General features: G+C 38.9%; 1 protein-coding gene across 1 annotated transcript in view; it reads left to right on the top strand.

Annotated features, from left to right (window-relative positions):
• The window catches only part of ITGA1 (integrin subunit alpha 1), a 190037-nt gene that overhangs the window by 138217 nt on the left and 37124 nt on the right, over nt 1–14696 (top strand). Inside the window, exons 14-21 of the mRNA XM_089682692.1 lie at nt 994–1224; nt 1322–1452; nt 2644–2810; nt 2893–3026; nt 4302–4412; nt 9809–9894; nt 10900–11035; nt 14377–14460. Of these exons, the coding sequence (XP_089538818.1) occupies nt 994–1224; nt 1322–1452; nt 2644–2810; nt 2893–3026; nt 4302–4412; nt 9809–9894; nt 10900–11035; nt 14377–14460 (1080 nt within the window). The remainder of the gene's footprint in view (nt 1–993; nt 1225–1321; nt 1453–2643; nt 2811–2892; nt 3027–4301; nt 4413–9808; nt 9895–10899; nt 11036–14376; nt 14461–14696) is intronic.

The raw sequence follows: 14696 nt of genomic DNA, 5'->3' as shown, positions 1-14696 counted from the left end.
TGTCCACTGAAAGAGAACAAAGGGATACAGGAGAGTCCATTCAGTGTAGTTAGTTGACTCAAGAACGTTAATTATCTCAAAAGGTAGGGAAAAAAAGAAAGAGAACTTATGGGATAGAGACACACAACCTTCAATGTGTGCAGGTGGAGAATACCCTGTTTCCACACAGGATGAAAGGTGTTGTTCTTGATGCCATGCAGGTTCAGATCCTGGATCCTCAGTGGGTTCTCAGGCAGGTAACAGAAACTAGTTGGGTTTGGGAAAGTCTATAAAAACTCGTCAGGGGTCTGACTGGCCAAGGTGCTTGTTGTCATCTATTTAAGAATAGGTCACAGTCATCTGGTTTATTGAACATTAAATTGGCTTTGCTTACTGGAACTGACCACCAATGATGGAAGGATGGAGGGGGATTTTTTACTGCTAGTGAACACTAATACTGTAATTACAAGGGACATGTTTTTCCTTCCACTGAGCAACAACGTATGGGTAAAATGTTAAATACTTCTGATCTCTGCACTCTACATACCAGATTGTATATTACATATTCCAAACTCCTGTTCTCTGTATGCTAAGTTGCATAGACCTGATCAAGGTGTTTATTGTTGCAACAGGAACTGGTTGCTAAGAGATTTCCTTTTTTAAGAAGGCTCTATTTTATTTTGCCCAAAAAGCACTTCAATGTGGTTAACATGAAAATGATGTCAACATACTTCAACAATTCTTTATCACTGACCTTTATGCAGATTCTTATATAAATGAGAATCCACACTAATGGGAAACGCAAGAAGCGTCATAAGGGGGTTATAGTTTGACTAGCGTTGTGCAGAGATCTCTTTTCTCAGGGCTGATGGACAGCAATAAATGCTAGCAAAGAAGAAGAACATTTATCACTCCTCTGAAAACTAGGAAATATAATTTAAAGTGATTGATTTGTCAAGTCTACAGTATATTGTCCTAGTAAGAAGATCATGTTAACATACCTTGTTTTCACAGGAGACTTTTAAGCATGAGATGAGTTTGGAGCCTATGAACCAAACCTGCAAACAAGAAGCAGAAAATGAACCTTGTGGGGCACGCTTTGGAACAGCTATTGCGGCAGTGACAGATCTCAACCTAGATGGCTACAATGATGTAGCTATAGGGGCTCCTTTAGAGGGAGATCACAGAGGAGCTGTGTATATTTATCATGGAAGTGGAAAAACCATAAGAAGCGACTATGCTCAGGTATGTATCAAAACTGTATTTCTTGACCTCATACACTGTACTTAAAGTCAGTAAAAGCTTTTGAGATAAAAGAGGGGTTTTGCTTGATTTCTAACAGCGTATTCCATCAGGAGGAGATGGGAAAACAGTCAAATTTTTTGGTCAGTCTATTGATGGTAAAATGGACTTGAATGGAGATGGACTGACGGATGTAACTATTGGAGGTCTTGGAGGAGCTTCTCTGTTTTGGTATGTATTGATGTGAAGTCAAAGTCAATGTAAACCCTGACAATAAATTCTCCAATTTACTTCCTTTTGGTATTTTCATTACACAGTTGAAACCATTATACAGTATTGTTATACCCATTGATTCAAAGAAGATTCCCAGGATACATATTCGGAACAAATTGAGAACTAGTGGCTAAAAAGTTATTCTTATTATTATTATAATTACTATTATTTTTTTTATCATCTATACATTAAGTGGCTCTACAAATACATTATGCAGTTCTTTTGTGCCACTCTGCTTGCTACTAGGGCCTGACTGTTCCTGACTTATAACCATAACCAGTTCTTGCAAACCATTTTTCCGCTGTTCAGTGAGATTACCATGGTGGCCAGTAAGATACACTTATTGGAAAGGTGGTTTGCGATTTGTGGAGCTTAGTATTGGAGTCAGGGAATGACAGGTGGCAATAAAACTGAAACTAACTTAGAATGGAGCACAGAAGACACTTTCCTGGTTAATAAAGGTAATAATCGGTATCTTCCAGGAAGGCTTTTATTTGTGAAAGTCAAAAATAGAGTACAGGTTTACTTCTAGTGTAATGAACCAAAACAAGCAAATTAGTATATTCATAATAACAGAATATGCTATTGAAAATAAAATATACAACGTTATACATACTACTTAACTTTATTCATTTCAAGGGTAAGTCCACTTTCAGGAAAAAAATTAGTAAATTAAAAAATAAGTAAGTAATATACAATTGCTACACTGTAAAATTCAATGCAATATGGCATACTGGAGGTGTTTGGTAAAAAATAAGTTGGTGTATGAATTACACCCAAGAATGTCATTTCCTGCTTATGTGATTGACTCACTGATTTTCCCAGAAGTCTGTATTAGGATACAAGTAAAGCTTTATATTTCCTCTGTAATAGGAATTATGTTTTTAGTGATATTCTCCCTAAGTTTTAATTACTTCTAAAGGGCTGCAGACACTGCAACACTCCTCAATAGAATGCTGAAAGAGCATCAACTGATTATATTGAACTCCCATTCAGTTATCAGTATTCCAGAGACATAGTGAAACATACAGCTTTTTCTTAGGAACAGAAACAGGCGAGACTCTGCTAAAAGGTTGTTAAAATCCTTCTATTGTAGAATATGTAAGGACAGAATTGAATATGCTTTTAAAATTAATGTTTTTATTCTAGGACTCGTGATGTTGTGGAAGTGACAGTATCAACACATTTCGACCCAGATACCATCAACATGGAAACAAAGAATTGTGGGATCAACAACAGAAAAACTGTGTGCATCCTGGCAAAGTATTGCTTCAAAATAGACCTTAAATCTGGTGAAAACAAGCAGGACAAATTTGGTATGCCTATGGTCATTTTTAAAGTAAAACTGTATTTATTTATTTATTTTTTAAACAATTTTTTTACATTTATTTGATGTAGATCTGGAATACAAAATCACACTTGACTCACATCGTTTTCTATCCCGAAGTCTTTTCAATAACACCAATGGAAGGGATGTACAAGGTTTAGTCTCTCGAAGTGGCGATTGTGTAAACCACAATTTCTATATGGTGGCAAGTAATACTTTAACCATATTCCTCTTACATGCATTTGCTTACAGTTAAATGAGTTTTCCACTTTCAAGAAAAAATGGGCCCCATAGTTCACATCATTCTGGTCAACTTGCTGTGTAAAGTTTACTGTATATAAAACACATTTTTTTCAGTTTTGGATAGGGTAGAGAAGGTTTAAACCCACCTGTCAGGCTTTTCTTGTCACCTGTGGAGCAGTTGGGAGCCCCTCACGTCCTGTCCCATGGACACAACAGAAAACACAGGGAAATCCTTACAAAGTGAAAGAAATTACCTCTTAGACAGTTGTTGTCACTGCAACAAGTGTCCTTATTGGAAGTTGTCCCCTCAATTCCAATTCTGGTGATGACTCAAAATGTTCTGTTTTCAGTCTTAGTTGAAATGATCACCAGGATAAACGTAGAGATGGAATCTCCCAAGTGGGGTCACAAACAGCAATACAATGCTGGCAGGGGTGCTGTATAATTGAAGAAAGTGGAAGAACAGCAGTGGACCCATGGGGTTATCTCACTAGTATTGCTATCTGAAAGTATTGAGGTTGATCTGGTTCCTAGGCAGGCAGCTTCTACACCCCAGAGGATCTTTGATTTGTAGTGTAATGTAACAAAAATATAAATTTAAGCACCACACCACTGCTAAGATGTCCAGTTACAACTTTATTCCAATAAAAGTCAGGGGGAAAAAGTACCCAATGCATTTTGGGGGTCCAAAAGTACTCCCTTCATCAGGGCATGATTGAGAACAACCTGAATAGACTAGAAGGGAACTAGTGTTAGTGTTAATATTATATTTTTCAAGGGGTTGCAAGCACAGACCATGTTGGTTTGACAAATGTACATACAGCTACACCTTCTGGCGTATGTCCCAACATGTGTTTAACATTTTCCCAACGTATTGCCTATATATAAGTATACAATAAGAGTACAATATTTCATTAGTAATTATCTAGGGGGAAATTCAAAAACCAATGATTCAATGCTTTTGTCAACTTCTTCAGGAGTACAATGGAGGTGTGCACTAAAATCAATATATCTGTCACATTATTCCAAAGCATACTAGGAGATTTAGAAATAGAATGACACAGTAACCATGAATGGGTCCTATTAATTTCCCTTTAAAATAAAAATCAATCTCAAACCAGACATATATGAAAGAATGAGATCTCTTCTTGAAATATATGTGTGAATAGGCTTGTGTTTTATGGAGCTTGTCAATGTGACTGCTATTTTCACATATGTGTTCTCTATTCTATTATAGGAAAAACCCGATTTTTTGAATTCTGTAAATATTTCTGTTGAGTTCAATTTTAAAGATCCAGAAGAAGGCCCAGTACTCAGCAATGAGCAACCAAGGATCATAAATGCTTATGTAAGTACAGACTAAACAAGAAACTGCAGATTTACTCCAGTCTTTCTTCTGTTCTACAGACTGTCCCACTCTGTAAAAGGCTATGTGACTGCTTGTTAGGAGGGTATGCTAAGAATTTTCTTTGTGTTTCCCTATAAAAGAAAGTGTCTATGTGACTCCCTTACGTTATACATCAAAAAATGAGGAGTTTATTAAGATAGTAAGCAGAGCTATGCAAATTATTCTTTTATGCATCTGGGCCATCTGAGAAGCTTGAAATGTCTATATATAGTTTGGAAGAAACAGTTTGATAATATTTGACTCTGTCTGGGCTGGAAACCCGTACTTCTTGTTGGCTGAGGGTCATAAAGGGATGATTTACATTTTAAAAATGTGAATCAAACAGCCTATTTTTGGGAATTTGTGATGGAATTGAAACATGTAGGTGCCCTTTGTTTTTTTCAACAGTAGTACTAAAGGCAAAATAACATATATGATGCAATGGGGTTGATTTGCTAAAACTGGAGAGTGCAAAATCCAGTGCAGCTGTGCATGGCAGCCAATCAGCTTCTAACTTCAGCTTGTTCAATTAAACTTAAACAATAAAACCTGGAAGGCGATTGGTTTCTATGCAGACCTGCACCAGATTTTGCACTTTCCAGTTTTAGTAAATCCACACCCATGTGTCACTAGAATCAACAAAGGCAGTCTTTGTTTTTCTGGGTTCACCTGTAGCTTAGTTTTTTATCTATTGATCCTACTCTTATTGTTTACCTTCCTTTAGCAGACCAAACTGTTTGGCAAAGTGATAGAGGGTTGAGACAAACCATTTACCACTGGTGGGAGGTACTTACAACTTTAACCTCCCTGGCGGTATGATTATTTCAGATTTTTGGTGCTGAAAGCGGTACCATTTTTTTGCATGGAAATATGTATTTTTTTTATTGTAGGCCTGTATTTTTTAGGAAAAACTCACTGAAATCTGTCCGAACAAGAGTCTAGTAAACATCCCGGGTATGATAAAATTTGAAACACAAAATCATAAATTATAATTTAATAAATAATCATAAAAATAATATAAAAATAATAAAAAATTTAATTCAATAATATAATCAAACCAAAAACACTGAAATGTGAAATATAGCGCCAAGTTCGCACATTGCTGAGCTCAGTCGCAAAATCGTTTTCAGTGTCTGATGACGAATTTCCCCCACGAATCATTATCACTCAATTCTGTAAGTGGTTCTGATTTACTATCGCTGTTCTCTAGCTGATCTAAACCGCTTTTGACCTAAAGGGACACTTTTTGGACGCCATGGACATTTCTCAGTTTCCAGGCAGAAAGAACAGACAAAATGCAGGCAGGGCACAGGACAAAGCACTAGGGACAATATGTATGTGAAATAGGTTGAAACAGCAATGTTTTACTGTGACATTTTTTAAAATTTTTAAATTTCCCGCCGCCGGCGGCGGCGGCGCCCGTACGTCCCGACGTCACAGGGACAGGACACAGAAGCCGGATGCCGGCATCGGCCGGAGGAGATGGCCGGGGACGCTGCAGGGGACACATCGTGGGAGCGCAGGGTAAGGTAAGTGAAGAACACATGCCGGAGCAGTGCCGCATGGTATTCCCGAGTGTAGCTCGGGGTTACCGCTTTTGGTACTGAAATGTTACCCCGAGCTACACTTGGGAATACCGCCAAATAGTAGTTGGTTAAAAAATGTAAAGTACGACTTAATCTACTAGTTCATCTAACTACTGACTCCAGACAATGCTTCTGTCCAAGGGTGTTTCTGTTGCTCCTCCATAGAAAGAGAAACCACCCTAAGACAGAAAGTGTGTTACTGACTAGATAACACAGGAAATAAAGGATATTAAGGATAAAAAATAGACAACTAATACAGCCACCACATTTGATTGAGAACCTGCAACACATTTTGTTTTGGGGTTAATACTGCTTTAAGGCTTTACTATATTTCACACTGTTTCAGTGGAGGGTGTTGTGGTTCCTCATGACCAACCTCACCATAACCTGTATGGTTAAATCCATATGAACCCCTCGTGTATCACATTGTATTGGTATTGTTCTGTCACATGTTCTGTCCCCCTTTGTAATGTACAGCGCTGAGCGAACTATTCGCGCTTTATAAATACTGTATAATAATAATAATAATAATATAAGAAAGAAACATGTTTGGTGCGGACAGTCTGCTCATGATTACCAGAAGGAATGAAATATGTGCTTCGTTTCCCTAAAAGGCTACTTTATGTATAATGACAGCAAATATGCAGACGTTTATTCAGATAGTCAGTGTCTTATCAAAATATACATAAGGTCCTTTTCCAGGGGATCCCCCCTGGCAAGGTGCCCCCCCCCCAATGTTGATAACATGTGACCTGATATGTTTCAGGGGGAGGGGGTAAGCACACTTCTATTCTCAGATAAGTGTCTGGATTTTGTGGGTGAACCCCATGTGGCGTGCCCCCTACCCTGAAATGCAAAATCACGTATATATCCATGATTTTGAGCAGCCCTGCCACCCTGTAGCAGTATTTCTGCTATAGAGCGGCGGGAAAGCGGTTAAATGTTTCACTTCCCGCTGTAGCCCAAGGTTCAGCTTAGTCAAATACACATTTAGCCTGGCCTTTCAGCGAACCTCTGAACAAGCAAATTTTGGTCTGAACATGGGTTCAGAATGAACCTTGAGCTCCCCAGTAGCCAGTAGCATTAGTTTTTTCATTACCTTGTTCCTGTGGTGGGAAACCGCTTTTATTACAATGTGTGATATTATCACCAGGATTGTAAAATGCATGCCGGGACAGCTGCTGCAAGCTTAGCTCCTATTGGCACAGGATTATTGCATCTTTCAAAAGTTTTTTCCTGCAGAAAGTGTGAGAGCAGACTCCTGTGAGTCAAGGCATCAGTATTCTGTATTCATACATACGGTGTAGAATAGAGAGGGGGGATTCTGTAGCCCAGCAATCAGAGCTGACAATGCTGGCTGGTTTTTCATTGCAGCAAAACCACTGTGTTGTCAGCCCAAACAGGAATTCATGAGCACAAAATGGATTTCTGTGCTAAATGATACAACATGAAGAACTGAATGTATTGCAGAGATGTACTGATTTTTTAATTTTTCCTATACCCCATCCTGATGTATACTTAAAGTTCACGTTACCTAAAATGTCATATTTCTGAAATGTGTCTGTACTTTTATTAACCACTTCCAGTCCGGACACTTTTACCCCCTTCCTGACCAAGGCAATTTTCAGGTTTCAGCGCTATCACACTTTGAATGACAATTGCGCGGTCATGCAACACTGTACCCAATTGAATTTTTTACCATTTTTTTGAGACAGATAAAGCTTTATTTTGGTGGTATTTATTCACTGCTGGGATTTTTATTTTTTTTGCTATGTAAATGAAAATTTCAAAAAATTTTGAAAAAAAGTGTTTTTTTTTTAAATTTTGCAAATAAATAATATTTTATCATAAATCTTTGCCAAAATTTATTCCGTTGTCTTTTTAGTAAAAAAAAAATCCAAATTAGTTTATAACCAAAAATTATAATGTTTAAACATTTTTTTTTACATTTTTATTTTATTTTTTTATATTATTATTTTTTTATATACTGTCACCCTAGCAGTACAGTATCACCATGGTGACACTGTACTACTTGTGGGGGGTGATGAAGATTTTTTTTTTTTACACTGATTGCTTTTACACCCATATAGGATGTAAAAGCAATCATTTCTCTTTCTCTCTGTCTGCATTCTTGCACTCATTGAGAAGTACTGAGTGAGCTGTGATTGGTCACAGCTTGTCACATGGTACAAGGCTGTTGTGAATAGCCTTGTACCATGTGACCTCTGTAATCATTCACAGATTTCACACGTAGTAAGCAATGATGTCACATGTGACATCTTGCTTACTACTTTGCATGTGATCACTGATTGGCCAATCAGTGATCACATGATCGGGACCTCGTACAGAGGTCCCGTCCGACGATCGGTGTTTCACTGTGTCCGGAGGACACAGCGGGCACTGGATCGCGGTGCTGCGCGCTCCCAGGGAGCGCGCACAAGCAGGGTGCGGGGAGGCCGTTTATAAACGGCCACCCAACCCTGCAGTGCCACCGTCCGGCCGTTTATATGCAACAGCCGGTCGGCAAGTGGTTAATACATAATGCATTGCTTCCTTTGTGTGAAATTCCTGGTGATCCTGACAGTCCCCCTGTTTTCCTATATCAAACTGACCACACCAGGACGTGGAAACACATCCAATCCCAGCATGGTCAGTTTGCTTTTTTTGTACTACACTTGGAAACATCCTGACTGTACTCCATTGATCAGACTTGTGCTGACCCCCTGCACAGCTCTTTACTGGAAAGATGCAATGTGATCCTCATACCATAAACTACTGTTTTTAACTACTTCCCGTCTGGCCGTTGTATATAAACGGCCCGACGGTGGCAGTGCAGGGTCAGGTGGCCATTTACAAATGGCTTCCCCGCCCCCTGCTTGTGCACGCTCCCTGGGAGCGCACAGGACCACAATCCGGTGCCAGCTGTGGCCAATCAGTGATCACATGCAGAGTAGTAAGCAAGATGTCACTTCTGACATCATTGCTTACTACGTGTGAAATCTGTGAATGATCACAGAGGTCACATGGTACAAGGCTATTCACCACAGCCTTGAACCATGTGACAAGCTGTAACCAATCACAGTTCACACAGTAGTTCTCTATGGCTGCAAGAATGCAGAAGGAGAAATGATTGCTTTTACAGCCTTTGTGGGTGTAAAAGCAATCATTGTAAAAAAAATAAAAAATAAAAAATCTTCATCACCCCCCCACAATAAATAAATAAAACAATAAATAATAATATAAAAAAAATAGAAATGTAAAAAAAAATGTTTAAAAATTATAATTTTTGGTTATAAACTAATTTGGGTTATTTTTTTTTTTTTACTAAAAAAAAAACGGAATAGATTTTGGCCAAGATTTGTGATGAAATATTATTTATTTGCAAACTTTTATAAGAAAAACACTTTTTTCAAAAATTTGGGACTTTTTCATTTGCATAGCAAAAAAAAAAAATCCCAGTGGTGAATAAATACCAGCAAAAAAAAGCTTTATCTGTCTCAAAAAAATGCAAAAACAATTCATATGGGTACAGTGTTGCATGACCGTGCAATTGTCATTCAAAGTGTGATAGCACTGAAAGCTGAAAAGTGGCCTGGACAGGAAGGGGGTAAAAGTGTCCGGACTGAAAGTGGTTAAGAAGTACAGTGGGAAGCATATCCCTTCCCACAGGATGAAATATAATTTTGGGCAGAACATTTTTGTTTTAACTCAATGGTAATGACATTTCTTACATTTCAGATCCTACTAAGCACTTGTTTGCTCATTTTACAGATCCCATTTACCATGGACTGTGGTACTAATAAAACATGCATCAGTGACCTTGTTCTAGATGCTCAATTAAGTGTGGATGAGCAAAGGTAAAATTCTTTTACAACGAATAAGATGTGTTTGGATTTTTTCTTTAGCAGAAACAATAGAAAGATAGATGGATTTAGGTCAAATGTAAATTTATTGTTAAGTTGATATGTTTTGTCTTGTTTCATTTTAAAGCCCCACTCCAGGCAAGAGAAAAAATACTCTTGCCCTGTAGCCTTCCCAAACTGCAAGGGTGAAATTGAACTTTACAAATAATAACCGCCGGCAGACAGGGTTTTCAATACAGAAGGGACTGTTGGTCTCTTCTGTCATACATGCTTCTCCCAGCCCGTCAGCTGTATTGTACACTGAACTGCACATGCACAGCTCAGCGTACATTAATGGCACCCTTCTCTGTCCTGATGATGTGACTCCTATGCACATCCAATGGAGTGACATAATCATGGGTGGCAAAGCCATGATTCAGACAGCCAAACAGACTGAACCTGAAAGGATGACTGGGAGTAACTAGTTTGACTAAAACTGAAGATTTTGTAATCTAAGTTATATTGTTAGCCTTAATTTCGTGTAATGAGCTAAACATGCATTCTATAAATCTCAGTTTTGTCAAAATTTTGGAAATTGTTCTTGTGTTCATTGAGATATTGATTAAAATCTTACTTTTCAAAAGGTGTGTGTGTATATACAGTATATATATATATATATATATATATATATATATATATATATATCTATGAAAAGGGTTCCCCAGACTCAGAGCACTATGAAGAATTAAGTAGAAAGCAGTGGCAGTTTCCTTTCAGTGTCCCTGATTGAAATCATTGATAATGCCATTGTCTAAAGAGGTATAGAGTAAGTAAGTTGAGAAACAGCAGAGCTTTAGCAACAGAACCACTGATCCACACCTACTCACCTGTTTCAGAGCACTACCAATCCAGGGATTGCAACAAATGTTAATATTATTAAAATAGAATTTAAAAAATTAAAACAGTCAACTAAAATGTTTGCTTCATGTATTAACGTGTTTGCTTTCTTATATTTCACAGCTTTGATGAGATGATTGTACGGCACGGAAGGGACAGATTTAATGTCACCATCACTCTGAAGAATAGTGGTGATAGTGCTTATAATTCCAGGATAGTAATGAAATATACTCCCAATATTATAAGGGCTAAAACAGAGGTGAGTAGAGTTAAACCATGTACAAGCCATAAATAAATACAACCACTGGCACAGGAATCATTGTAAAGATAAATATAAATGTCACTAAATATCAGCAAATTTTGCCAAAGTGAAGCAGTCAGCCAAGAAGCTGAAGCTTAAAAGGAGATTATTTTTGCAACAAGCCAATGAGCCTAAACATACTTCAAGAACCATGTACAATAGCATTGACCCCCCAGGATAAACCATGCCACATCCCCAATTGACACTTCCCCCTGATGTTTTTCAAGATTCTCCTCTTCAGGAAAGCTGAGAAAAATAAATGCATGGGTTATTTGACTCGTGCTGAGTCAATGGGGATGCTATGCTTTTATTTATTTCCAGTTCATGTATTTTACTCAGCTTCTCTGAAGAAGAGAACATCTCAAAAAAGCATTGGAGCATGAGAAACCTGCACTCAAATTCTATCATGATGACTATTACATCTGTTCTCTTGTTTTATAATGTGTTTTTGGAATGGCCTTCAAGGTCCCAAAGACTTAAACTTAATTAAAAATGTGTGAGTAGGTCTAAAAAAGACAAGACAGTCCAAGAACATTTTGTATAGAAGAATATGTCAGAATTAGAAGTGAACTATAAAGAAGATTTGAAATACTCTTAGATACAAAAGGGGTTCCAAGGCTGTGATCTGTCCCAAAGAGGGTATTAGTAGATACTAAGTTACAAGAACAAAAACACAACAAAAAATACTTAGTGCTCAGTAGCCCACTTTGGAAGGATATCAGACTTGAACCATGTACTGTATCTTTAAAAGAGATCACTGTTCCACATGATATAAGTTCATACTTCAATGACCATCATAATTTCAATGCAGTTTGCTGTTCCAGAAAAAGAAATGGGCATTCCTCTTCAACATAAAAACAGATCATAGTGCGTTGGCCACATAAAGTAATACAGTATAGCTGAATGGAATTAAAACCGCACTCAAAATCGCAAGCACAGGTCGGTTTGCATTCCAGCACAGATCCTATGGGGTTTATTTACTAAAGCTGGAGAGTCCAAAATCAGACTCCCTTCTGCATAGAAACCAATCAGCTTCTAACCTCAGCTTGTTCAATGAAGCTTTGGCAATGAAACCTGGAAGCTGATTGGTTTCTATGTAGAAGGGAGTCTGATTTTGGACTCTTCAGCTTTAGTAAATAAACCCCTATGTGTCTGCATGACTGAATTCCTGCACCGACAAATAAAGACTACTGCAGTCTGACACCCAAAAGAAGTCTGGTAGAAGATGCCAGCGTTGATAGTTAATCCAGAGGAAGGCAAAAAAACCCTATAAAGCATGGTGCAATTTTCTCTAGAAGGGGAAATAATTCCTTCCTGATCGACCAGAAAGCAAGCAGATAGTCCCTGGATCAACAATCCAACAATCCCTGGTGTTATTACCTATAAATCTTAATATCCAGTTATGTTTTGTTCATTTAGGAATGCATCCAGCTTTTTTTTTTTTTTTAAAGCTTTCTCATGGTATATCCCATCCTATCTGCTACATCCCCAAGATCGTGGTGCACTTCAAACCAAGGAACGTTATGTGGCCTGTGACTCCATGTCTGAAATGAGAAGGTCTGCATGGTCGGCTATAGTTGAGTTTTCACAATCTGGCACAAGTGCTAGGGCCAATTTATACATTATTTTAGAACCCAGAGTACTCAGGAAACCCACACACAGGGGGAACGCAGACAGTGTCCTGGCCAAGACTTGAATCAAGGACCCCTTTCTTGGACCCATGGTATATTTGTTTGACAGTAGCAAGATACCAACATAATTATTTTTCTAGTCTACCAGTAAGACCCATTCTGGCTGCATGATTGGTTGAGTTTAAAAGAACATGCTATAGTTGTCATTTTATCTTAGTCTGACATTACCGGACAGTTTTACTAGCTGATGAAAGTAATTTATACGAATAAGTAATGTTAGTGTTATTTCTGATATGTATGAGAGTCATATATAGTGCGTAGCTGCTGGTTCTTTTCCTTTTTTGTCATATCATACCACCTCTATGCCGACGACACCCAAATTTACCTCTCTACCCCCCACCTCACCCCCTCACTCTCTGCCCGCATCGCCCACCTCCTAAACGACATATCAGACTGGATGTCGCTCCATTTCCTCAAACTTAACCTATCCAAAACCAAGCTCCTGGTCTTCCCCCCACCCCATGCCTCCCCCCCCATCCTCTCTATCACTACTAACAATGCCACCATCTCTCCCACCCTACACGCCAAAGTCCTGGGTGTCACCCTGGACTCCCACCTCTCCTTCCTACCTCACATCCAACTGCTATCTAGATCTTGCAGGCTCCACCTCCGCAACATCTCCAAGATACGCACATTCCTCACCCCAGACACCACCAAACAACTCGTACACTCCCTCATCATCTCACGCCTGGACTATTGTAACTCCCTTCTCACTGGCCTACCCAAGTGAACGCTATCCCCACTCCAGTCGATCCTAAACTCAGTGGCTAGACTCATCCACCTCACCAACCGCTCCACATCTGCCTCCCCCCTCTGCCAATCCCTTCATTGGCTCCCGATTGCCCAACGCATCAAATTCAAACTGCTAACTCTGACCTACAAAGCCATTCACAATGCCGCCCCGAACTACATAACTGACCTGATACCCAAATACTACCCTACCCGTGCCCTCTGCTCCTCACAGGACCTCCTACTCTCTAGCTCCCTGGTCTCCTCCTCCCACGCCCGATTGCAGGACTTCTCCAGGACTTCCCCCATCCTCTGGAACTCCCTTCCCCAATCCATCAGACTGTCACCTACCCTCCTCACCTTCAGGCGCACCCTGAAAACCCTTCTCTTCAGGGAAGCCTACCCGAACCTCACCTGACACCCGACCTCACCTAACAACTAACCTCCTCCACTCCTCCCACCACTCCATCCCCCACTCCATCCCCCACACTCCCACCACTCCATCCCCCACAGCCATCTCCTCCTGTACCACCTTCCCCTCCCTCCTAGATTGTAAGCTCGAAAGAGCAGGGCCCTCGAACCCCTCGTGTAGTGTATTGTTACTGTCTTGTCTCATGTTCTGTCCCCCTTGCTACTGTACAGCGCTGAGCATACCCTTTGGCGCTATATAAATACTGTATAATAATATCTTATCTTGTTATTTTTTTCATCTTTTTTTTTTTCATTTTTTATCTTTTATTTTGTTCATTTAATTTTTTGTAGAGCACTCATATTTAGCTTTTTTTTTGTAGAGCACTACATATAGCTATATTACAGCACTATTATTGTTTTATTGTATAATTTGGTGAGACATTTGGTACGTTTTTTTTAAATCCCCAGGACAAGCAAGGAGTAAGCTGTGATGAATTTGGTGAAGACTTTTTATGTAAGGTTGGATACCCCTTTTTAAAGAAGAACGACAAGGTATAAATGTATACTTTTGTATAGATATACTGTATGATAGATATACTGTATTAACACTAAATGCAGCTTTGATTAGGTGTACCTAAACCACCTTCAAAATTACAGATTATTAACAAAGTGAAAATGGTTTTCAGTTCTTACCCAATAAATCAATACAGTGCACTGTAACTCATTTCAATGAACCTCAAAATATCACAAAAAACATATGTGCGACATTGCTGTCAATGATGACAAAG

Source organism: Staurois parvus, unplaced genomic scaffold, assembly GCF_062004578.1.
Source record: "Staurois parvus isolate SC_StPar_1 unplaced genomic scaffold, SC_StPar_1.0 ptg000294l, whole genome shotgun sequence".
NCBI lineage: Eukaryota > Metazoa > Chordata > Amphibia > Anura > Ranidae > Staurois > Staurois parvus.
Note: the sequence above shows the minus strand (reverse complement) of the source record. Positions and strands in the feature narration are given on the sequence as shown.